The sequence below is a fragment of the Squalius cephalus genome, assembly GCF_949319135.1.
Source record: "Squalius cephalus genome assembly, chromosome: 17".
Lineage (NCBI taxonomy): Eukaryota > Metazoa > Chordata > Actinopteri > Cypriniformes > Leuciscidae > Squalius > Squalius cephalus.
In genome coordinates, this window is record NC_137138.1 from 4281276 (window position 1) to 4308242 (window position 26967).

The following is a 26967-nucleotide window of genomic DNA, read 5'->3' on the forward strand; positions in this document are numbered from 1 at the left end:
GAGGAATTGCCTTTTCAAATATACATAGCAAAACATCTGGTGCCATTTTTAGCCAAAAGAATAAGTGTTTACTACTACTGGTTCATTAGCAATGCTGAATACAATGTTAAATCTCTTGAGCTATTGTAAGCTAAATTAAATCTATTCATTATAGCTAATTAAATCACAAGTTTTTGGTTATTTTTATTTCTCACATTTTCACAATGTGCAGAGAGTGATTTCAATCCAATGAAGTCTTCAATATGTTCTCAATGCATCACCTGTAAACAGTGAGACTAAAACTAGTTGTTTGTGATATGAATATTTGATAGAATATTGTTGCAATTGTTTTACAAATGCCTCCTATATGTACAATGAAAATTATTAAACTCCACAAAGAAACAAAACACATCCCTTCATAAATCATAGTGTTCCCTTTCGAGACATCTCGCTTATTGCGTAAGTAGCTTCCGCTATGGGAAAACTCCTTTTCTCAAGAATATTGAAGCCAAATTTTTAAAACGCAGTGCAGCTGCACAGCAGACACATAGCAGAGTGTCTAGCAATTGTATTATATTGTATATATATATATACACACATTAATTTCTTATTCAAACAAAATCCTGTCATCCAGCCATCTCCAGCTTCCTCTTTCATCCTCATCACCAAAAATATGTTTTAGACAGATCAATACAGTAGAAAGAACATTAAAAAAATTAGGATGTTTGGAAAATAACTGTCTTTTCTGTTAACCAAACGCTTTTTAATCTATGCTATTGCTTCAATGCAAATGAACAAGCGCGGCGTTATTTGCTGCATAGTGACGTGCATGTTCAACGAAGCCAGATAGGCGCAGATTATGCACAATACGCTGTATTTAATATATCATACGCTAAATTTGCGCAGATTTGGCTTACACGGACTTGCCCAGAAAAGTGACTAAACAACGCCAAATGATTTGACAGTGTTACCCGCCACAGTTGATTTTTACCCGCATTTGGCGGGTGTTAAAGGCAGGGTAGGCAGGTTTTTTCTAAAAAACTTTTTCCAAAATTTGTTTAAACTGTCTTTATATACCAATACATAATTAAAATGTAAGTACTCTGAAAAAGAGAGTGTAAAAATCGAGTGTCTGTAGTCCTCTCAGGGCTGCAATAAACACAGCTACTTATTCCATTCACTCCCATCCCCTCCTTCCAAAGCCACACCCCCAAAACACATGAACGCGCGATGCCGACCGCTCAGCTGGAGGACGCGTTTGCCTTCGCTGACTGTATATGCAGGTACTGGGAATTTTGACTGCTCTTTCTCTGCCATAATTGTGATTCTTCCAAGCTTCCGTGCCTCTTCCCCACCTCGAGTCAAACGGGTGCGCGCATATGGGCAGCTCCTGTAGCGGCAGGGGTGGTAGCCATGGTAGCGAGGGAGAGTGACAGTCGCCCAGCCAATCATTTCATTCGTTCCGAATGGAAATAAGTAGCTGTGTTTATTGCAGCCCTGAGAGGACCACAGACAGTAAATTTTTATACTCTCCTTTTCAGAGTACTTACATTTTAATTATGTATTGGTATGTTTAAACAAATTTGGGAAGAAGCTTTTTAGAAAAAAACTGCCTACTTTTAAATGCATCGTGAACGTAGGCCCTACCCTGCCTTTAATTTCAAACCCTGATCATGATGCATTTAAAAGTTAATGGCCAGACGATCTTTTTAAAAGTTCACATTGTTGCTGCAGATGAAATATAAGACGAATAACATTAAATAAAAACATTTTAAATGTTGATTATTTGTCACTCAAATCCTTTTATCCAATATTCTCTACTTAACCGTCAATCGCGCACATCCGCCATGTTTTGTAGCTTTTTGAACACTTTTTACTCATGTTTGTAGTTCTGAACCGAATCCTCCTCAAGCGCAATGGGTTGTGGGCAATATTAGCCATTATAGTGAGATCGGATCCACACTTCGAAAATCTATAGGAAATAGTAGACATAGAAATAGTAGACAATTGTAGAATAGTAAGAAATAGTAGCATCTATAGGAAACATAAAGACAGGAATTCTGGCATACTCTTTTCAACATAGCCTACTACTTTGGGACACATTTTAATCTCACATACTATTAAGGATGGATAGTATGGACATTGGACATTCTGTTTCTTGATTTTCACCCATAATCTCGGTTTACCACAGTTAATTTACCTGAAGTGGTTTGCTCTGATGATCGGTTCTGTGTCGCGCACCGATAGAGAAGCAAGTCTATTGGCTGCAATGAAAGTCGGTTGCACAACCAATCATAGAATACTGAGCTGCTTTTTAAAATTATTATATAGGCCTATATATTTTTTGCCCTATGTTTTTGTGCTGAATTCATATAGCTTTCATAGGCTATTGAGGGAATACAATATAGAAATCCCTTTCATTTCCCTAAAAAAAAAAAAAAAAAAAAAAAAAAAAACTAATTTGAACTGGAATGGCGTCCCCCCTTGAACTTTAAGCATCTCCAGAACTAGACACGTTCTCCCTAATTTTCATTTTTGGGGAACTATTCCTTAAAGGTAAATGCAAATATACACCTTGAATTTGTAACACTGATACATTAAACATATAAAAGATCCACTCATGACTGGGCAGTCATGGCCTAGTGGTTGGGGAGTTGAACTGGTGACCCAAAGGTTGCAGTGAACTGGTGTATCCACGTTTGCAGTGTGTGTTAACTTCTCACTACTCTGCTCCTAATGTGTGTGCATTAACTTGGATGGGTTAAATGCAGAGGTCAAATTCCAAGTATGGGTTACCATACTTGGCCGTCACGTGTCACTTTCACTTTCACTTTCAAGCACAGACCTTTTGGCTGCTGCAATAAAAAATAAAAAAAGAGAGAAAGAAAGAAAACACTCTGCTTGTATGACAAATTTATTTAGGAATAGAGGGAAACAGAATAAGGAAACAAGTATTTTTTTCCATATATACTCATCCAGTCTCAGAAATCACTAAAATCATACAAAATTCATACTTGTCCATATTGCATAGAAGCTCTGATAAAATTAAACTATTCACCAGAAAGCGATTATCAGAACATAAACTTTGCTCACTTAGACACCTTCGGGCAATGCTTTTTCTCATGTCTCCGTAGATGATCTGATCGGGTGAAACTCTTCAAACACGAAGAGCATTCATAAGGTTTCTCTCCAGTATGAATTCTCTCATGAACTCTCTGGTTTTTTGACTGAGAGAAACTCTTTCCACAGTGTGAACACTTGTACGGTTTCTCTCCAGTATGAATTCTCTTATGAACTTTCAGGTTTTCTGACAGTGTGAAACTCATTCCACAGTGTGGACACTTGTACTGTTTCTCTCCAGTGTGATTTCTTTGGTGTTGATTTAATGCACCTGATGTAATGAAGGCCTTTCCACAGTCAGAGCACACATAAGGTCTCACACCAGTATGAATACTCTCATGCACTTTTAAAGTCTCCAGTCGCGTAAAACTCTTTTCACAAAAAGAACAAATGTGAGACTTCACAGCAGCATGAACTTTAAGGTGGATTTTTAAGTTAGATAAATAAACATATGTTTTATCACACTGATCACAGCTGAATGATCTCAATCCAGAGTGAGAGAGCATATGCTCTTTGAGAATGTTTTTGTACCTGAAACTCTTTCCACACTGAGAGCATGTGAACGGTTTTTCTCCAGTGTGAACTCTCATGTGTATGTTAAGGTGTCCTTTATAACTGAAACTCTTTCCACACTGAGTGCATGTATAAGGCCTTTCTCCAGTGTGAATCATCATGTGTCTGTTCAGGGTTGATTTACATACAAACCTCTTTCCACACTCAGAGCAGGTGAAAGATCCTTCGACTCCATATTTTCCAGCTTGTTTCTGTGTGAAATTCTCTTCAGTCTTTGAAACGACTGCATTTCCATCTTCATTTGTGAAATTATGAGGTTTTTGAAATTGTTGCTGTTTGTCTTCATTCACTTCCATCGGGTCTAAAATCAACATTAAATTCCCCAAATTAAATTAAAAAAGGACAAATGAGAGAAAGAAATAAAGTTCATTCTTAATTTAGCACAAATCTAGTTTACTACTGAGTCTACTAGTATCTAGTTTTATATGTATTGTTATATACTCCTGAGAACCAGAACTTTGTGTGTGAATTTAGTTTGTTTTTTATTTTGTCATTAGATTATTTGGAGCATAAGAAACAAATGGAGAGGAGATTTTTTTTTAAAAGATAGTTTATTCATATTTTGTCTGTAGAGGACACCAGGACTGAGTTATTAAGAAAATAAAATTACATGATAAGACATGTATAGGCATTCCTTTTTCATTTACCAGAGAGTATGATTTCATAAACTATTTTACTTTATGCAATATGTGTAAAATCACCATAAACGGGTCGTCCCATTCTATACAATTTATTTAATTTGCAAATTAATGTGTTCTTGCGGCAACATGTAATGAAAAAGTGTTATAATGGGAGTAATAACTTTGCAACATTTTCATGAGAATATCTCATATTTTATAGAAATATTGATATACAATTTCTTTCCCTATTCACTTGGTGTGTCTCCCCAATATGCCTGATACACATGCTTTAAGTCCTGGGGCCAGATGTATAAACGCTGCAATTATCCACGCACATATCGTGATTCATAAAAAATAAACTAGGTGTAAATGTGCACACCGTACGGACATACTTAATATTTATAAATATATGTATTAATTATTAAATTAAATATTTAGTAATTATTAATTTAAATAGAAATATTTGTAGTGGATGCGCTGCTTTTGAACACTTTTCCAGTAGCATGCTGTTTTAATATTTTAACTAGTGAGGATTTGCTTGGCGCATGGCAATCCCGCTTTAAATTGTGTTATTAATAGCAGAATTCATGATCTGAGAAAGTATTTTCGCACGAATAATGAACGTTGATGATGCGCACCTGACTTCATTTAAGCAAGTTGGTGTCGTGCACAGATAAACAGAGCCTAATGTTAACCATTTGAGTGAAACCAATATTATGAAAAATAGCATTGTATTTGAAGGATAGAATTTGAAGAAAAAAAAGCACTTTCTATTTTAAAACATTTTTTGTCAGTGATGAGCCGAGTCTGACAATTATTTACACTGCAAAAAATAAGGCCTATCTGTTTGCAGTGTAAATATATAACCTAATCATCCTATGTTTACCTCAAACACAAAACTGCATAAGTTAAGATTTGTTTAAAGCAATTAAAAAAATACTATTTGGCCAGTGGAAAAGATTGAGAATAACTCTTCTCTGAAAACTTTCTCTGAAATGTATTTTATACAATCAATTTTGCTTTATTTATTGCAAAACAAGACAACAATACTGAATAAATTTTAGTTTTGTAATGTGACGGCACATAGTCCATATCTCATATTTTACTGTCTTGTATCATTAAAGGTCCCATGACATGAAATTTTCACTTTCTGAGGTTTTTTAACATTAATATGAGTTCCCCTAGCCTGTATATGGTCCCCAAGTTTCTAGAAATTTCAATCGGTGTAAATCGAGCTTGTGCTATCTTTCTCTGCCTTTGAGAAAATGGAGGCTCATACGCGCTGATCTTGAATCTCCTCTTTATGACGTCATAAGGAGGAAATGTTACCTCCCCTGTCTCTGCTTTGCCCGCCCAGAGAATATTTTCCGCCCATGAGAAAATGCGCTAGGAAGTAGGAACGCGCGCGCGCGATTTTAGTTTGTCCACGATTATGGCTTTTGAGCGAGCGAAGCATAACAATTGCTCAATAATTGGATGTACAAATGAACACCGAAGGGTCAATACAGAGCTGGGCTTGCTGAACGTCTGAAACTAAAGTCTGGATCACTCTCTTTGGCTCAGCTACACACCTCGGACAAGTAAGTCAACAAATTATATATAAGCTTTACTGTTTATGGTTTCCTAGCTTGTTACACGTAGAATGTGGCTGTCACATTAGCTATGCAGTTACTTCCACTAATGTAAAGGTAGACAGCATCAAGTTACACACACTGTAACGCGAGTGTTGTAACCTACATTTCTTTGTTATTTGGATAGCGTTTTCCTGTTGGTTATATGGCGCGCGCGATATCCGCATTTCAAGATCGCAGAGCTTGATGTAATTTTAATAAGATAAATACAGACGTTACAGATCTCTCATGAAAAGGCAACAGTAGGTTCGCGTTAGCTACATGATAATAACTGTAAACCATCCGAATAAAGTACCGTATCCAGACATAATATTTTAAACTAACCATTCGAAAACGTCCTGCTGGAGCCGCTGAGTTGCAACTTCTTCATCCGTTGCTTCTCCATCTGGATCAGATTCTGGGTCAAACTGAAATGCTTGAAAGACTGCGTGTCTTCGTGCCATTGCTATATCCAACGTAAACATGCACGCCACGGTACCGTTGCGCAAGATGGTCAAGGCCACACCCACCCTCCACCTTGCGCCGCCTTTCTCCTCCTCATTAGCATTTAAAGCTACAGACACCGAAACGGCCTGTCTGAAGGAAGCTCATTCTGGGACTGGCTTATAGTGGCTATAATTCTGCACCGAGGCTGAATTTTTGGAAAGAGATTTCAGATACAGTGCTAGGGACCACTAAGGCCTATATTAAAGCCTACAAAAAGTAGCATGTCATGGGACCTTTAAACATGTTATCACATGGATGGGAATATGCTTGGAAATTAAATGCAGATGATGTTATGCATTGTAAAACGAGGCGGTGTAAGATTCATATATGGTTATTTCTGGGAGGAGACGCATGTACGCACAACCTTCAGCTGACTTTATACTGATAATTTTGCACAGGTTCTGGCGTACTCGTGGTTTTATAAATATGAAAACTTTTGTGCAAACGCATCTACTGAGGACATGTATGAAATCAATGATCTGTTTCCTAACAGAGTCATATTCTGATTTGAAACCTGTAACGTTTTCCTGAGATGTTTATTTACGAAAAACAATTTGAAATTACACTGATTTAAATTACAATTACAACATATCACATTTCCATAAGAGTGCTAAATTTGATCATTCAGTCAATGTCAGTGGATTTTAACGCCAAAGAGAAGGAGTTGTAATGGTGAAACCTAAACATTTGGTATCTCTGAAAAGCCTTGAATGTGCTCTTTACAGGAAAACCAGACTTAAAAGTCTAAGCCTGGGTCTCAGGAGGAAAAGTGAGTTTTCATCTTAATGTTCCTCATCAGGCATTAAAGAGAATGAAGGAAAACACCAACCTATTTGTTCCTCTGTATCTTCATCTTTTATTCTGCAGGGTTCTTCCTTAATCTCCATCTTTACAATAGTATGTCCGTAGTTTCTCCTGGAGTAATTCCTTCTGCTTGCTTCTTCTTCTCCTGTGGGAAGATGGGAATATTCCCAGCATTTAAACTCTCATGAACGGCTGTGGGAGCTTCACTGACTGAAGGAGTGAATTGTGGTCGTTGTTGCTCATTTAGCAGATGATCATCACACTTACAATCACTCTCAATTATTCAGGTGTAAATGTTTTGATCAAACAACTGTTTAGAAACAATTCAACTCCTCTAGCTGATTTTATGTTGCTCTAACATTAGATGTGATTAACATGCATTTCAACAGGTTTCATTAAATAAAATGAAAAACACAACTCAATCTTGACAAATTGTAATGTGAAAAAAAAGTCAGTAACCAGTTTACGTTTGACGAGAGTAACTTAATGAACAACATCAGTCGGTTCATTTCGATTCATTTCTGAGTGATTCACTAAATTAAATGAGTCGTTTTTCCCTTAGGATTTAGATTTCTCCTAATAAATGATCAAATGAATGTACTCACAGTCTGATTTAGCGCAGAATGAACGGCTGTGTTCCACTTCTCATGTTTATGTTCCCTTCCCTCGCTCACTTCTCTTCTTCTCCTAGACTCGGATGTGTGTCATTGCTTCGGTTGCTCAAGCGCCTCTACTGGCGGAAACCAATCAATATTAAACTATCTAACCCCAGAGAATGTGGCTCTGATAACCCTTTAGATTAGGTACAAGACTGCCATGATAAAAATCTGTTATCTTGTTTGAGATTTGAGATAAAAATATGTGCTAAGGAGTTTGCAATTGAATTGACCTTCTGGACTCTTTGTTGTGTGTTACTATTGATTTTAATATAAATCTTGACTTCATTTTTTAGTTATACGGTACAAGTATTTTTAATAAAAATTTGGGATTTATTAGGACGATTTATCTTAAAAACTCCATTTCTGTCCGGGCAGCTCAATGCAAGTCACCCGATTTAGATTTCTCCCAATAAAATAAAAAATAAAATGAATGTCCTAACAGTCTGATAAACACAGTAGCCAAAATTGAATCAGTTAACTTGTTTCAAGAATCACGATGGATTCAACAAGTATGCAAAATCTACTTAAAATATGAACTTCATTACTTTTTTGGATTGACTTATCAAAATATAGGCTAACAATGTAAGAGCCTAAATGATCTTAAACCTTATTTTATAATTGAACTTAATAGCAGCTGTAAAAACTCACTGAATCATTTTTTTTCCTGTTATCACTGTAAAGCTGCTTTGAAACAATCTGTATTGTAGGCCTACCCTATAAAACGCTATGAACGTTTACTATTGAAATGTCACGGGGTGACAAATAAGCCCGGGACGATCCCCGCTAGAGAAACGTCCCTGTTGAGATTTTGGAAATGAAACACCGTCCCAAAGCCGAGTGAGTGCCTGTCGCCATGGTAACTAGTGGCGGATTGACAGCAGGTGTGGGTAATTTGCGCTGAGCGTTTGAATGAGGCCACACTGGCTCATGAGAGTATAAAAAGTCAGAGGAAGAGAAAGTTGGTGTTGTTCTTCTCCTGCTTGTGGTGCTTTTGTTCCCGTTTGGATGTGGCTGGCTCTTGTTAGGAAGCGTTCTCAGAAGTGTGTCGTTGAGGGCTCGTTGCGAGGAAAAAGGAATGTCGTGTGTATGAGGAATTGAAGACGGAGAGAGAGAGAAGGAAAGAGGGAAGTGCCTCGTCTGGATGAGAGAGCGAAGATAAGTAACCGATTAATTGAATCTCCTACCACACGTTTGATATTGAGATAGATGTGGGTTGAAGTGCTTGGAGTGTGCTGTACGAATATCACTGAGTGAATTAAACTGATTCTCTGCCATTCTTATCTCCTCTTCCCGTTCGGACGGTGAAGTGAATCCAGTTTATGCCTATGAAGAAGTGTTTAAGATCTCCTTCCTCTCGCCGCCGATCCTTTGCTCTTTAAACCGAGACCCAGGGTGAGTGCTGGCCTTTAAGTACACTAAATGAGTGGATTTGCAGTGTTTGAATTGCCGTTCCGTCTCTTCCTTCGCGTTGTATATTGGAGTGGAATTCCTGTGAGTGTGTAAAAGTCTGTTTTTAACCGCCGTGCGCTCGCCCAAGAGGCAGGCTGGTATATTGTACATCTTCAGAGCTTGGAGAGATCGAGTACGTCCAACTGAGGAAAGGTTTGGGAAGGACAGCTGGCGTGAATCCCTGTTTCCTCCACGACATACGTAAGAACATTATATTGCTGTGTGAAGCATTGACTCTGTCTGCCCTAGAGAAAGCCCAGCTCAGTCTGTGACTGTGAGTTCGCTGCAGCCCCGAAGCCCACCTGTATGGAGTGAAGTTTCTGTCTTCTCCATGACACATGTGAGAACGTTATATTGCTGTGTGAAGTGTTGACTCTGTCTGCCCTAGAGAAAGCCCAGCTCAGTCTGTGATCGTGAGTTCGCTGCAGCCCAAAGCCCACCTGTATGGAGTGAAGTTTCTGTCTTCTCCACGACACATGTGAGAACGTTATATTGCTGTGTGAAGTGTTGACTCTGTCTGCCCTAGAGAAAGCCCAGCCCAGTCTGTGACTGTGAGTTCGCTGCAGCCCCAAAGTCCACCTGTAAGAGGAAGCTGTGGTCATCCCTTCACTGGAGAACTCACCTGTCCATCACCTCCCACTGTGTACCTGATACCAGCGTGGAGAAAGGAACCCAGTTAACCTACTTGCCGTAAGACACCTACCTGAATCCTATCGACTGCTGTGAACTGTCCCCTACTTCAAAGAGAAGAGGAAGCTGTGGTTACCTACTCACTGGAGAACTCACCTGTCCATCACCTCCCACGGCGTACCTGATACCAGCGTGGAGAAAGGAACCCAGTTAACCTACATACCGTAAGATACTTACTTGCATACTATTGACTGCTGTGAACTGTCTCCCACTTGAAAGGAGGAGAGGAAGCTGTGGCCATCCACTTACCGGAGAACTCACCTGTCCGTCACCTCCTATTGTGTACCTGATACCAGCTTGGAGAAAAGAACCCGGTTAACCTACTTACCGTAAGACATCTACCTGTATCCTATCGACTGCTGTGAACTGTCCCCTACTTCAAAGAGAAGAGGAAGCTGTGGTCATCCGCTCACTGGAGAACTCACCTGCTCATCCCCTCCCATTGCGAACGTGATACCAGCGTGGAAGGAGCCTGGTCGATCTACTTACCGTAAGATATCTACCTGTATATTTGACTGCCGTGAACTGTTCTCTTTTGAAAAGAGGAGAGGAAGCTGTGGCCATCCATTCGCCGGAGAACTTACCCGCCCATCACCTTCCATTGCGTACCTGATACCTGCTTGGAGAAAGGAACTCTGTTAACCTGCATACCGTGAGATACTTACCAGTCCGGTACTCCTTACTGGGAATCGCCGTCTGTGGGGAAGACTGTGTCCTCTTGCCGTCTTGGACTCCTCCCTGGACGAGGGAGAGAAGAAGACTTTTAGATTAGGATTACCAATTGTTTTATTCTTAATAAAATTTGTTACTCTTTATTCCTTGACTCTGGTCTCGTCTCTGGCACGCTCCTCAAAGTGTTCTGGGTCTAGGGGTGGGCATAGTCTGGTTCGGCCCATCCCGACCTGTGACAGAAACATTGAAAATCCAACTTAAGGCTAGTGTCAACATACATCTATAATAATAATAATTTATAAGGTACAAGCTTAAAGTGTCACGCTTTTGCCATCACATTCATAATCAGATGTACGGCTGTATCATAGTCCTTTTTTGCCTATTTGATTTGAAGCAGACATGATGAAATATTTACGGTGGCTGAGAAGTGGAAAACCAAACACAATTCCAAAAACAAAATAACAATCAGAAAACAGAACGACAAATCTGAAAACAAATTAGCAAGTCAGAAAACACAACGACAAGTCAGACAAAATGGAAAAGGTAGGTATATGTGGCGAATGGAATACTGACCGCTGATTGGACGAGACATCTGTCAATCAAGACATTCAGAAAGTACAGCAGACTTCTGTGTGTGCAATGCATGTGTAAATATTAGAGCTGTATCATCTACGAGAATAATTGTTTTTTTTAATGATGTGTGAGCTGACATTATCGAGTTTCTCACTCACTTGGCAAAAAAACAAACACAAACACTTTTAGAATGCAGTAGCACCCCTAAAATTCCATATATATATATATATAGGGAGCGCACCGATAGAATACAAATGCATACGTGTGCAAATATTACAGCATATCACAAGTTTAAACTCTTGAACTCTTTGAGCTTACCGTCAAGGCTTCCACAGCTCGTGGACGAACACCAAGAGCGCCTCGCAATAGTAGTGGTACAGCGTCCTGTCGGTGTTGGAGAGCTCTCTTCCCACCTGCAGGTCCCTCTGGATCCTCAGCACGTCAGACTTTGCCACTCTCAAAATCTTCTGCCAATCTTTAATGCCAGGAGCCCTTTGAACGACTGTTTGAATTAAACATAACAGACAAGACTATTAAAGTTATTTATAAAAATACTCAGTAAGAAAAGCATTAACATTTAAGAATTTCAGCTTAAGCATTTATACATGCATTTATACAATATTTATACATGCATTGCACACATGCATTAATTTATACATGCATTCTCCTTCAGAAGTCTGCTGTACTTTCTGAATGTCTTGATTGCATTGCTCTTACGTTTGAGGAAGATCAGACAGAGCAGCAGCAGAGGCAGCTGGTCACTCTCAGACTCCCTTGGCTGGTTTGTGATAAAAAAAAACACGTCGAAGAAGCTCTTTGACCATGGTGACCTGAGAGCGTCAGTCAGGCAGGAGCACACAGAGCTGGTTGTAGTCCCAGTTCCTGTTGTTGCGGACCCACTCTCTGCCCGAAGCCGTGGCTTTCTGGACCTCGGCTGCTCTTTCCTCAGGCGTGCTTTTCTTCATAAACACCCTGCCAGGTGAACAGAAAGGTTGTCTTGTGGCTTTTGGCACAGCAAACAGTGCACAATGGGGCGATCAGCAGACCTTCAAGACAAGATGACATGATATAGAATAAATTATTTAAACAACGATTAAAAAGAATGAGACATGATTCAAAAAAACTAAATATGCAGCAGAACAGGGCCTGTCCTATTAGCATTTCCATGGGGCTTAGTTTCAACTGTTAAAACTTTAAAAACCCAATTACTTTGCTTTGAAACATTGTTAACATAGGTTTGTTCATTTGATTTTAAATTGGTTTGTCTTAAACCACATCAAAGGTGAGATAAAACCCCCAATTCAAATGTAACCACAATGACTTCTGACCTAAACTGATTATTCTTAAATAAAATAATTCTCCAAATGAAGGAAACATCCTCTGAATGAAACACAAATAACACAAGCAAATACAATTAAGAAACAAAACAAGCCTTACCTCTTCTGAGCTTGCTCAGCCATTGCAACAGCAGTCAAACAAAAGTATCCAATAAAGTTAAAGTATGATTCCTGATGGAAAGACACACAGTGTTTTTGAGATGCACTCTTTTGCAACTTTTCACGATCACAGGCAAAGATGATCTCCAGATGATCCTGTATGACCTCTCACTCAAATCTTTGGAACAAACTGGCTATTTTTTTTGCCATCAGACTAAGGTATCAGAAAGTCTTTTATTCAAAACAGCCAATCAGGTCTCAGCATACAGTGGCCCCTGCACAGGTGTGAATAGCCCCCATCATGGGTTAGGGTTAGAGGTAACCTTTAATAACCCTGAAATACTGGTTTGTATTAATATGAATGCCAGCCATTAAAAAAACAGTTTTTCAGATGACCCTAGCCCTAACGATGATGGCCCATTTTTGGCCCATTATCATCTCAGCGCAGGGGCTCTGAGATGATTATGTAAAATAACTGCTGTAAAACGACCTCTCACTCAATTCTTTGGGGGAAACAACTATTGCTATTTTGTGCATGCAGTGTTTTTTTCTTTCTTAATTTTACATTTTTTTAACATTTTTTCTTTGTAATTCTGTCAAATCTCAATTCATCTCAAAAAGAAAAAAAGACTGCTGTGTGTGTGTGTGTGTGTGTGTGTGTGTGTGTGAGAGAGAGAGTTAGGGGAGGTGTGCATAAACAGAAGCACTTATAGTAAGTTTAGGCTCAGATTAAAAGACAGCTAAAACAACAAAGCTGGTGGGGGCCTATACTGGTTATGTTGGAAATATATATTTTTTTAAATGAGAAGATATGCATTTATCAGGATTTCATCTTTCTCATCTTTCTGAGATCATCCAGTTATCTTTAAAACTCTTAAATACCTTATTACCTTTTGTTTACTTATCTGGGAATGAGACATTTGTACCAGTCGCACTGTGACATTTTAAATGATACCAAACATGAAAGATACTCTGTGGTAATCATTCACATTAAACTATACATTTTCTTGGGTGAATTCAGGTGATCATCTGAGCCTGAGAGAGAGGGGGTGAGGGGAGAGGGGAAGAGATGTAGATTAAGATGACTCGGAGGTGAGACTTTCGTCTCGATGGTGCACGAGGGCTAGTTCAAATGTTAATTTCCAGAGAGGTCCTTTGTCCTCTCAGGTTCTGGTCGCTTTTCAAACAGACTGTCCGGCATCTCCTAATTTCTCATTGAAAAAAATAAAAAAATAAAACAATGAAATGTGAATTATTACCACAAGTGTCTTATTTCTACTTGCCACATCGCTAGCTCCTGACGTCACCACACCACTGTCACTCATTATGTCTTTGCGCACACACTGAATAAAAGAAAAATATATATATTGGCTATTATTAAACACAAAGAGTCTTCATGACAGATTTATTCGAAAGCCTGCATTTATTTAATCAGAAATACAGCATTCTATAAAAAAAAGGGTGATTTTTAGCTATACAAGGCAAACAGAGAGTTTTAAAGTATATTTGGATACATGTGGATATTGTATATTGATATATTTGAACTAAGTTCCATTTTTATTTATGTATTACATGTAAAGTCATAAGATTTATATGTAACTATCGTAAACTAATGTGAGGGTATAAAAATAAAAAGAACTGCATTTATTCAAAACATAAAATCTTTTCTAACAATATAAATCTTTACTATCACTTTTTTAATCAACTTAACATTTACTTGCTTACTATTATTCACTTATTCCAAAAAAAGAAATAAAACAATGACTCACCTCAAACTTTTGAATGATAGTTTATAGTGTTACAAAATATGTCCTGTATTTTTGACCAAATGAATGCAGGCCTGATGACCATACTTCTTTCCAGAACATTAATAATAGTGATTAGTAAAACAAAATAAAAATAAAACCATTTACTCACCCTCAGTATAATATCCTTTTCTGACCCTGACCCTAAACAAGATTTAACCAGATTAAAGGACAATTCACACCTCTCCATGGGGCTGGGGTAAGCCATAGAAAAAAAAACAGTTTTTCACCTAACCACAGGCCTAAATGGCCCATCATCACCTGCACAGGGGTGTGTGTAACGCTGCGATCTCATTGGCTAGTTTAAAAACAGACTCAGGTTAATCTATGGGTCTGCTGAAGCCACTGTGTTAAAAAATTCAGTTGGAGGACATCCTTTGCACGAGTCGAACAGAGTCATCTGGAGCTCACTGCTTTTTTCTAAAAGAACTTGAAATGGCTTCTGAAGGGTAAGTGATTCCTATATGTTAGGTGTATTGGGTAAAGCTGCCTTGTCTTTGTTTGTTAAAAGACCTAACTGATTTTTCACATATGTAAGTTACCTTTAAAGGACAAGTTCGGTATTTTACACTTAAAGCCCCGTTTACAGATCGTTTCTGATGAAATAGAACGGTTAAGATTAAAAACTAGATTTTATCGTAGTTTTTGTCCAAGTTTTTAGTTTGTTTGTGTTTGACAAAAACTACGATAAAACCTGTTGGAAAGCATCTTTTGCAGCGATTTTTGTGTGAGCATATCAGTGAACACCCCTGACCACTCGGTGAGTTTCACGTCTTTGTAAACGAAAGTTTAATGCGTTTTTTGGAAGGATTGTTCCAGTGCCCATAGGCTGCCATTCTGTAGGTGGGAGGGAGAAGCGAAAGAAACCTAAAATTCTCGGGACAGCAGCATGTGTCCAAACTTTAATCTTAACCGTTCTATTTCATCATAAACTATCTGTAAACGGGGCTTTAAGTGTAAAATACTGAACTTGTCCTTTAACATTAATGCTTTATTGGGGATACTGGTGTCTGTCAATGTTGTTGCCAGTCCAGATCTAAAAAGTCTTAAAAACCAATAATCATTTACTAGATAAATATTATGTATTTTGTTGTTTTCTGAAGAGATAAATCAAATTTCAATCTCCCTTTGCCAATTGTGGATAGTAGTGGTGTGTGATTTTACAAAATGTTTTCTACCTGTTCAAAGACACACTCATTTTATGAATATAAAGTTATTATTATTATACCTGTATTGATTTTACATTTACCCCCTGTCCCCTTTGTTCACTTTGAGGAACAAGTTTAATGAAAAAAACATGTTTGAACTTTTTACATTTTGTAAAATATTTTTGTGGTTGTTTTTGCAAAGTGGTGCTTCTTTACTATGCTCATATGACACGTTGACTAGGGTGACCATATTCCAGGACATGTCCAGCCGGGATTTCGAGATCGCCCAAAATATCCGGGATACGGCTTTTGCTTTCTCGTCGCCATTCATTTTGTTTACATGCACACCTTTTGATTCAGTAGGACTGAATTAATTCCGATTGGTGAATCTGAATGAAGTGTTTACATGAACGCTAAACAAGTGATCGGTTGATGTGCATTTTAGCATTGCTAAGAAAATTCCTGTGTTTTCGTCTCGATCGGGATCCGTGTGAAGCAGAATGCATGACCTGCAAAGCTGGCACGTACGTGTCGGTATCAAATAATGTAATAATGTAAACATAATGAATGCTGACTGTAGAAAGCAAAAGCCGAATCCCGGGCATTTTGGGCGATCTCGAAATCCTGGCCAGACATGTCCTGGTTAAACAGGACGTATGGTCACCCTAACGTTGACTACATTTCATTTAACTTGTATGTAGTAAAATAACCTTTTTTTTGTTTGTTTGTTCATACAGTACGTTCCACAGCAGGATTTACTTCCTCTGCCCTCACTGTAAGAAGGCGCCGCGCACTCTTCCCGGGCATCTGAGGACGGCGTGCATGCACGGAAGCTCTGAGGAGGACATCCAAGCCACTGTGATCAAGGCGAAAAAGGAAATGGCCGAATTCACCCACACCGGGCGGTTCTGGGAATACCAGAAGATTCGGGACATTTTGGGAGCGGCTGATCCTCTTGCTAGGTGTGTAGCTTATCTTTATGCCTCACTGCTTTGTCCTGTTGCAGTACGATACTCAATATTCCATCAAATGTGTGTGTATTCACTGTTTTTCTTTTCTTAGGTTGTTAGAGGAAATGGAAAAGAAGGGCTTGGTGGTGAGGAACATTCCTCCACTCCTTCCTGCGCCATCTTCCGTTCCTCAGAGCTCCTCGAGGGATGCTGGGAGCGAGCGACCTGTGGAGCCAGAACACGAGACAGCTTCTGAAGAGAGCTCTGGCGAATCCGATCAGAGGTACAGTTTCACATCATCCTTCACAGAGAGCACATGCAGAGATTGGACATGATTACTCTTGAAAACATATACAATCATTTGACCACCTGGTTTATTTTATTTTGCAGCACTGAGGGACCGAGGTGGACCTCTGATGTTCGGTTGGAAATGGTAAAAAAAGGCCTCTATAAGAAGCACTCCATCAAACACCCCCTTCTTGAGGGATTTTTCCACTATTTGCGCGTGGACTTGGGCAACAGGAGGAGCAAACAAGAGGTAATTTTAAAAGAAAAGATACATTTAAATGTCACGCACACACACACACACACACACAGAGAAAAATAAATAAATAAATTTTAAGAAAAAATAGGTCACACTTTATTTTAAGGTGTCATTGGCCGCGTTTCCATTACCGTTCAAATTGCGCAAATTGAAATTACGAATTGAAAATACGCCCAATGGAAACACGTCAATTTCGCAGAAACTCCCATTTATTGCAAAAAAGTTTTTCAGCTCGCATGAGGTGGTTTTTCAGGCAATTCGAAAAAGGAATATTTCGCAAAACTGCAATGGAAACAGTTTTTGCGCATTTACAGTCACCTGTTCTTTATACGCCTGTATACGCGTAATGTACTGTCTTTATAAAGTATCTTCTTATTAAACTGTCTGTACACTTACAAAGTTCTCAATGCTTCGGTTTGCATGTAGGGACCCTCATTATGCTATACCGTGTTAGTTTGAGGCTATTTTGAGTCTTGTTAGTGGTATTAACTAGCGATTTACTTTTACTTATTCTCTGCCCCATATACTAGCGTTATAAGCTAATCTGTTTTTAGAGATAAAACTCTTTACATTCGATTATCATGAAAACGCATCCCAGAGAACGATCGACTCATGTGAACGTAACCATGTGTTAATTACCCCTAGGTTCATTTTTCACCGGAATTGTCCTTTAATGCTTGGATAACAAGCCTACGTTTCCTTCCATTAATAATAATAATGTCTAGTGCGGTACGTGGCTGTGATATATATATATATAAACCAACCAACCATATTTTTATTGATATTTAGAAAAAATCGTAAAAGTTTTGCGCAAATCTGTAATGGAAACGCGCCTATTGTTACAGTGTAATTACATATTTAAGTACTGTGTAATATTAAGTAATACGTGTACTTCCTGTTTTACATTCAGCCCTGCAGATTTTAATGTGTAATGTATAATTACAGGTGGAAAATGTCTCCAGGTTCATGTATTTCATGGACCCAAATGAGCCGAGTCTGTCGTTTGTTAGAGAGGTGGAGAAGGTGCGAGAGTATTTTAATGTACTCACGCACACTCAACTCTCCAAGCAGACAGTTTTCAACTACTGGAAAAGTCTCAAGAGGTCAGTGCTGTGTAACGTAACAAACACATCACGTAACTGTCAACTGATAATTATCAGAAAGGCTGTCTTCTGGCTGTAACAACCATTTCTTTCTCTCTCTTTAAGGTTCATGAAGTACATCATTACTTCCACCAGCATCCTCACCAAGGACAAAAGTCTCTTCAGTGACTGTAAATTCTTTAGCATTCCTTTGGACGGCATACGGGCTGGTATATCTAAGAAAGTCAACAAAGAGTTGACACAAAAACGGTATGTTTTTTAATGATTTTTTTCACTCCTTTTTATCTATTAAACAGAAATTGCAGGTGAGCTCATCATCTTATTTTATTTCTCAGGTACCACTACCGCATGAGAACTCCTACAGATGCATTACTGGCGCTGCGTGTGGTTGAGCAGATTGCTGGAAAAACACGGTAAGCAATATGAAATCTAATGTACGAGATGATTATTATTTGTAATGTTGCTACTCAAAGCAGTCATTCATTGGCACTTTCTTTATTGTTTATTCATTGTTCTTGTAGACATGGGTCTGGTGTGTCCACGAGCAGAGAACAGAGGGTGGATGCTTTTGACACGCTGTCTTGCCCTGTGTCTCTTGACGGGCCGCCTCCAAAAACGGCACGCAGGGATCCTTATGCATGTTTCGTAATGCTCCACAGGCTTCCCTAACACTGGGGCAGTGGGAGCGTTAGCAGCCGAGGCATAGATTTCCTTGCCCTCTTCTCGGCTGACCTGCCGTCCAACTATTTATTTGTTATTTCTGCTTTAGATTTGTTATTGTAAATAGTTCTCTTCACTATGTTTTGCTGTAATGTAACCTTTGATTAATGTTGTTAATAAAATACAATTTCCCTTAACCTATTGTTTAATTTCATTTTTTCTTTTAGTAGTACCAGTGCAATTGTTCAGTATAAATAAAGTCCAATTATTAACACTTTCCCCCACCAGCAGTTTATAAATGATACCAGTCAGTGCCAGATTTTGATCATTTATTTATTTTATAGCAAACAAAATGCTCAACTCTTCTCCACAATGGTAACCCACTGTAATTTAAATGGTTCTAATAATTCCAATGTAATTGAAAATTAAACACAATTGCACACTATCAAGGCCTCCCCTTTTCTAATTTTTCTAATCTTTTCTAAAAAAAACCTTAAAAAAACACTTAATTTTAACATATGCAAAGCATGCTGGGAACTAACAGAAATAGTACATAGAATGGCAGCTAATGGGCCTTTCCAACTGTCAAAATTTGAATTTAGTTTGGAGTTAGAATGAAAGAAAGAAATATTAGTAAGAAAGAAAGAAATAGAGTTTTAAAAGCTTGAAGTTTAAAGTAGTTTATAGATAGATTAGAATTATTAGATAGAATGGCAGTTAATGGCAGCCACTCTCACGTTCGGACAAGGGTCCCAAAATAACTTGAAAAGAAAAGCAATGAAATCTTTTTATACTTTAAAAAATGTTAATCTGAAGACTTGTCTGAAGACTAGTAAAGAAAATGTGCATTGTCCCTTTTAAAATAAAATAAAGAATAAAAAGAATGGCCAGTTAGGTATGCAATTATTACCAATTAAAACATCTAATGTTTTACATAATGTTTAACAATAGTTGCAATTATTATCCAATTATTACCACAATCCCATAAAATCCAAATACACCGCACACACTTGTGTCACAGCGCAAGCATGTTAATGCACCCACGGGTACATGAGGGAATCCCAAAAGAGTGAGAGAGCAAAAGGAATCTGAAGCGAGCATCCAGATACGGGCCTGAAGACGTGAGTCGCTGGTTTAAGTGAGATTTTAGCAATTCCGTACGCCACTCACTCTTGCGTCACAGCGCAAGCACGTTAAAAGCATGCACTGCTGATTAATCTACACTGATTTCTTAATTCTTCTACCAATTTCTGTAGGAGTGCAGTCTGAGTATCAGGAATGGGAGCTATTGGAGAGGTATGTGGGTGTTCAACATGGGGCTTTGCACTCTCTCAGATAGAACAGGTGAGTAAGGGTGTGGAATGTCCTCCTGATGTCTCCCTCCGTGGACAATTCCAACTCCTCTTGCTCTTCCTCAGGCTCATCCTCTTTCCAGGGTTGATAATGAGGACCAGTACCAGAAATATCTGCAGGATGAAGCAGTTGTTGTTCTGGTGCTTCTGTTGTAGGTTGTGACCGCTGATGATGATGCAGGATGAAATCATCATAACGTGTGGGGAGCTGGGCTTGGCGACGGGGGCGCTCATGCTGAGACAATGAGAGCAGGGAGTGACTAGACATATCCACTGATCATCAATGAGCTCCGGCTCGAAGGACCATGAAAAGGAGTAAGAGGATGCTTAGGTAGCTAGCTTGAAGCCAATGGGGCTGTCGGTAAGAACAGGTCCAGTCTAGTCACTCAGGTGTTAAGGTCTTTATTTTCCTTCCAAATCAGGTATTGGATGTGTGTGTATGTAGCGGTGTGTGTGTGTGGTTTATGGTCAATTACGCACACGCAGGAAAAAACAAAGAAAGGAGAAAGAACTCGGTCCTCTACTACACAGTGCATCCATGTGCACCAGAAGGAAAGTGCTGTGGGCACAGGTGCCGTTAAAAAGCCTGATAGTGTCCTAATTTCTTGAGATCAGGTGGGTGGAGCTAGAAGTTAATAGGAAAATTAACAAGCTAAGAGGGGTGTGGCACATGCTTTGCACCTTGAAGCTTAGGGACATACAACTTCTCAACAAATATACATAATAAAAAGTAGCTTTAGAAAGAAATATCTTATTTCATTCAACATAGAATTTATCACACAAGTTTTAGGCTACAATGACCATGATTTTTTTCAGAAGCTGCATCTGAATTGGTAATTAGATACATTTACAGACGCTTAATATGTTCAATGTTCAATTTATTTATAAAGCACATAATAATAATTCAACAGAAGTTGACCACAGTGCTGTACAAAGGGTAAGATAATCATAAAAACACATTTCAATTCTAAACATTACCATAGACAACCTCATAATCTAAGTGGCATTAATAATAACCTATTACACCACTAGCACAGCACTCATGAATGATCAAATGCCAAAGTGAAAAAGTAGAAGAATACATGCCTCTGAGCTTTATAGCAGCTCAGAGGCATGAATGCATTTACACTCCAATTACAATTACATAAATAATGCCATTAGATTAATGGGTTTATAATGGGTATTAAAGTGATAGTTCACCCAAAAATAAAAATTCTGTCATCATTTACACTCTCTCATGTCATATCAAACCTGTATAACTAATTTTCTTTTGTAGATTGTAGGGGAATTTACAGTTAAGACCCGAGGACCAGATGATGACTGAAGACCAGGAGGATAAAATCAATTGCAGAAAATGTTCCCAAAACATACTGATACTATATACTTTCTCTCAGTGAGAGGTTCAGACAATATTCATCATTATTCTCTAGAGATTGGAGATGAAAAGTAAAGTAAATGCTTTAAATAAGAACTGGTCATGTAGACGACCCCGGTGACCTAGAAGAGTCAGTGTTAACACATGTTGGGTGTCTCTCTCACAAACATGGAGAAAGCATCTTCCAGCGAACAGACATGTAATTCCATAACAATGTTAATCTCATAAGCTTGAAGAAGTCATTTAAATAATTTAATATTTATAAGGATAAACATTGATTAATAACTTGATTACAAATCACTCATTAAAAATCACTCAAAGGATATACATTGCAGAATCCACCCCTTCACCATCGATATTGTGTAGGAACCATGAGAAAATCAAACTTATTTACCAGAAAGTTATGGATCAGAACATTAACTTTTATCATTTAACACCTTCGGGCAATGCTTTTCATATGAGTGTGTGGATAAACTGGTGAAACTCTTCCCACATGAAGAGCACTAGTGCAGCTTCTCTCCAATATGAACTTTCTTATGATCTTTCAAGCTTCCTGAATGAGAGAAACTCTTTCCACAGTGTGAGCACTTGTACGGTTTCTCTCCAGTATGAACTCTCTTATGATCTTTCATGGTTCCCAACTGAGAGAAACTCTTTCCACAGTGTGAACACATGTACGGTTTCTCTCCAGTATGAACTCTCTGGTGTTTTTTAAAGTTATTGAATCTAGTAAAACTCTTTCCACAAAATGAACAGACATGAGGCTTCACACCAGTGTGAAGTTTAAGGTGTGTTTTAAAGTTTGATTCAAAAACAAATGTTTTCTCACACTGATCACAGCTGAATGATCTCACTCCAGAGTGAGTGTGCAGATGATCTCTGAGAACGTTTTTCTGAGTGAAACTCTTTCCACACTGAGAGCATGTGAATGGTTTTTCTCCAGTGTGAACTCTCATGTGCACATTTAAGTGTCCTATCTGAAAGAAACTCTTTCCACACTGAGTGCATGAGAACGGCCTTTCTCCAGTGTGAATCCTCATGTGTATCTTAAGGTTTGTTTTATGTATATAACTCTTTCCACACTCAGAGCAAGTGAAAGATCCTTTGACTCCAGTTTTTCCAGCACTTTTCTGTGTGAAATTCTTTTCAGTCAGTGTAATGATGTTTCCATCCTCATTTGTAAAATTATGAGGTTTATGAACCTGGTGCTGTTTGTCTTCATTCACTTCCATCAGGTCTAAAACCAACATTAAATTACCAGGGTTCAGTTAGAGACAGAAGCAATATGAATTCAAAAAGAAATTGTGCGCACATCCCAAAAAAACTTTTGGCAGGTGCTTGATTAAATGAAGCATCAAACTGAAAATAAACAAGAATCAGCACACTGCCACTTCTGCTCCCAAGGATTGAACGGGTCGAAACGTTGCTCATTTTAATAACTCCTTGGGAGCAGAATTGGCAGTGTACCGATTCTTGTTTATTTTCAGTTAGAGACAGACAAATAATAAAGAAAATCAGGGAGTCCAAATTTGGCACAATTCTAGTTTACTATTTAGTCTACTAGTGTCTAGTTTTATATATATTTTTATATGTCAGTTTTCATCTTAATGTTCCTCATCAGTGATTAAAGAGAATGAAGTAAAACACTAACCTATTTGTTCCTCTGTATCTTCATCTTTTATTCTGCAGGGTTCTTCCTTAATCTCCATCTTTATAATAGTTTGTCCGTAGTTTCTCCTGGAGTAATTCCTCCTGCTTGCTTCTTCTTCTCCTGTGGGAAGATGGGAATATTTCCCAGTATTTAAACTCTCATGAACGGCTGTGGGAGCTTCACTGACTGAAGGAGTGAATTGTGGTCGTTGTTGCTCATTTAGCAGATGATCATCACACTTACAATCACTCTCAATTATCCAGCTTTAAGTGTTCTGATCAAACAACTATTTAGAAACAATTCAAATCATTCATTTCATGTTGCTCTTACATTAGGTATGATTTACATGCATTAAAAACTGTTTACCAGCTTTCATTACATAAAATGAAAACACAACTCTCATAATCTTCACAAATTGCAATGTGAAAAACCAGTCAGTAACAAGTTTACGTTTCATGAGAGACTAGGTATAATAATTTATAAAGTACAAGCTTAAAGTTACCATCGCAGTCACATTCATAATCAGATGTACGGCTGTATCAGTGTCCTTATATGCACATATATATTTCATTTTGAAGAAGTCAAGTCAAGTCACCTTTAATTATATAGTGCTTTTAACAACACAGATTGTTTCAAAGCAGCTTAAGAGTGATAATAGGACATTAAAGTAACAGAGATTGTTTTGGCTTTACAGCAGCTCTAGAATAAAGTTATTGTCCAGCTAAAGTTAGTTTTGACTGATTCACTTCCGTCGCAACGATTATTAGTTATTAACTTAGGGGCCGCTAACATGACACCGTTCTAACAGAAAACCCTTAAGTTCTCTCTGCGCAAACTTTAAAAACGTGAACCTGTGAGAAAGCTGACGGCGTGCACATGCGTATTACTTGTTTAGTCTTAAGGTATGCGCATTTGAATATATAAGTACGCAGGCATGTAGTCCTTCTTTGCAAACCAACCCTCAACTAACTACTTGTCTGGCCTTAAAATTTATAATACAGAATTTTTATCGCTTCCGCGTAGCCACGTGAACCGGGATTATTCCGACAATGTTTTATCTGTACAGAGGTAAAGGGAAAGGAAGGAGGCCTTCACAGGGGAGAGACTAGTTGACACTTCAGGACTGCGTTGTCGTCGTGTCCAGGCGCAGGTCCTTCATCAGATCTGGATACAGCCTGGTTCCGGCGGACTGCGGTAAACCTCAGGATAAACAGAGAGACTAATATTATAATTTTGTGAATTGGTAAGTTTCGTCAGGGCGGTAAGAAATATAGAGCTGAGTATCGTCAGAATAACAGTGAAAACTAATGCCATGCTTCCTAATGATATCTCCTAAGGGTCGCATGTGTAGTGGTAGGCGTGTGGTAGGCAACTTCAGCTACCACGCAATCTCGAACGACAATGGTCGAAGGCTAATCAGCATGTGCGAGTTTTCAAGCCTGCGCCCAGTGAACTCTTGGTTCCGAAATCGACCGAAAAGACTGTGCACATATAAGAGCCCAAAAGGAGACTTCGCTCAACTAGACCACATTGTCTTCAACACTAAAGTGGTGGAAGTCAAAAACTGTCACGCTTACAACACCTGCGCCATTAGATCAGACCACAAGATGGTGAGTGCCAAATTCAAACTGGCACTGAGAACAGCAAGCAGCTCGTCCATCGCCAGGTGCACCTTTCAGAATGACAAGCTGAAAGACATTAACATCCACGCGAATTTCGACCTGGAACTTTGCAATCAATTCGCCGCTCTTCTTGACGAGTCAAACCGGAAACGCCCAGAGCCTAATACAGTAAAGAGCAGACACACTCAACACTGCGCTGATAGCAGCGAGTGAAAAGGTCCTGGGCAAAAGATCGAAGTCAAAACAGCCGAGCTGCAGCAGTTCAACGTTGCAGCTAATCGCAGAAAAAGAAGTGTCGAAGGACGATTTCAAGCGCAATCAAACGAGGGAAAAGAGAGATCAGGGGAGAAACAAACAGTCGAGTGTCAAGACAACTTTCGAAACTGACAAAGAGGCATATTTCAACACTCAACTAGAAGCTCTCGAACTGGCAAACCAAAAACAAGAGCATCGCACAATGTTGACTCAAATCGACAAAATCTTAGAGAAAACGCAAATGTCTGAATGCTTGATGGCTCTCAACCAAACTCGTAGACCGAGCTCATCAGCGACTGGGGCAAGTACTTCTGCAAACTCTTTAACAACAAGAGCGCACAGGTGGAAACAGTCAACTTTCCATAACCAAGCTCAGACATCGCTATTTCAATGAGTACAATGTGAGAGGAAGCGGTGAGAGCGACTGAACATCTTAAGTGGAACAAGTCACCAGGACCCAATTATGCAATTATGGAAGAAGTTCTCAAAGACGGTGGCAAAATAGCCAAAGAATCTAGAGCCGAACGCAAGCTTAACGATTTAGCATTTGCCAACGATATTTCACTTCTCGAAAATGATCTCACCAGGGCACAACAACAGCTCACCCAACTGCAACAAAAAGCTGGCACAGTCAGACTAGAATTAAATGAGGAGAAGACTGTCCAAGTGCAAATGAATGCTTCCAGTGAAAATGAACAACTTCTACTAATCAACAGAAAGGACGTTGAAATAGTCTACATATTTAAGTATCTTGGATCCTACATCATATCGATGGAGAAAGACGTCAAAAATCGTATCTCTCTCGCATGGGTGGCCTTTACCACCTGACCCAAGCCAACATTAGAATTCAGGACTCGGCTCTTTAATGCAACTTTCTAACGAAAGCTCTAGAGAAAGAACTGGATGTGTTTGTGAGAAATTGTGAACCATGCTGGGAATTAGACAAGCAGACGCCCATATGACAAACAAGGAACTCTACAGACTGACCAAACAAAGTCCAGTCAGCGTAACCATCCGCAAGCGACAGCTAGAGTTCGTGGGCTGTCTCTGTATGGAAGAGGACGAACCAGCCCACATCTATGCCATCTATCAATTCAATTCAATTCAAATTAGCTTTATTGGCATGACTTATTGACAGTATTGCCAAAGCATTGGCCATTACATATAGGCATTTAACAAATAATTTATAAAATGAATCAGTAAACAGATGCATGAATAAATTTATAGTAATAATAATAAAAATAAATAAATAAACAATTACTAAAATATCAAACAATCAAAATAATAATAATAAATAATATTATCAAAATAATAATTATTTGAAAATTTGTACAATTATTTATCCATCTGAGGTTCCACTGGTTGTCCTCATTTCATGGCATGAGGAGACATATTTTGCAGCAATTATTTCACATTTGGGCATTTCTCCCAGTACATATGGGAGTTTCTGTGTGTCTGACAAGGATTCGAATTCAGGGTATATTTGGGAAATGTTTGCAAAGTGTTTTTGTCTGAGTGTATTATATTTGGGGCATGAGGTTAGAAAGTGCAGCTCTGTCTCCACCTGTCCCCTGTTACACTGGGAGCAGAGTCTCTCCTCTTGTGGTAGCCAGCTCTGTCTGTGGCGACCCTTCTCTATGGCCAGGCTGTGTTCACTCAGTCTGTACGTTGTCAACATTTTTCTTAGTTTAAGGCATTTTATTGTACTCAGGTAATTTGCCAGTGTGAATTCTCTATTTAGGGTCAGATAACATTGTAATTTACTTTGTGTTTTGGTCGTTTCTTTCCAGTATTTAATATATTTTTCTTT

The 26967-nt window shown here is 38.7% G+C and overlaps 3 protein-coding genes across 4 annotated transcripts in view; 1 reads left to right on the forward strand and 2 right to left on the reverse strand.

Annotated features, from left to right (window-relative positions):
* LOC307144915 (uncharacterized protein) overlaps nt 1–26967 on the reverse strand; it is a 262913-nt gene that overhangs the window by 19036 nt on the left and 216910 nt on the right. The gene's annotated exons all lie outside the window — the stretch shown is intronic.
* LOC307144903 (uncharacterized protein) overlaps nt 2879–26967 on the reverse strand; it is a 258364-nt gene continuing 234275 nt past the window's right edge. Inside the window, exons 1-2 of one of the 2 annotated variants that reach the window (XM_079847628.1) lie at nt 7239–7358; nt 2879–3973 (exon numbers count right to left, since the gene is read on the reverse strand). In XM_079847628.1, coding sequence (XP_079703754.1) covers nt 3069–3973; nt 7239–7296 — 963 coding nt within the window. In that variant the 5' untranslated portion in view covers nt 7297–7358 and the 3' untranslated portion in view covers nt 2879–3068. Of the gene's footprint in view, nt 3974–7238; nt 7359–26967 lie in introns of those variants that run through there. The other variant, XM_079847626.1, reaches the window with a different exon arrangement.
* On the forward strand, nt 14783–19097 carry LOC307144906 (uncharacterized protein). Its single transcript, XM_079847635.1, has 8 exons — nt 14783–14946; nt 16383–16607; nt 16708–16878; nt 16986–17133; nt 18085–18242; nt 18348–18491; nt 18578–18655; nt 18764–19097. The coding sequence occupies exons 1-8, from the start codon at nt 14933–14935 to the stop codon at nt 18909–18911; spliced, it is 1086 nt and encodes a 361-aa protein (XP_079703761.1). The 5' UTR covers nt 14783–14932; the 3' UTR covers nt 18912–19097.

Excerpts from the sequence above, each read along its gene's own strand:
- LOC307144906 (XM_079847635.1), top strand. Across the intron at positions 16,879-16,985 it reads TCTGGCGAATCCGATCAGAG|CACTGAGGGACCGAGGTGGA; the intron begins GTACAGTTTCAC and ends TTTATTTTGCAG. Across the intron at positions 18,492-18,577 it reads AAAGAGTTGACACAAAAACG|GTACCACTACCGCATGAGAA; the intron begins GTATGTTTTTTA and ends TTTATTTCTCAG.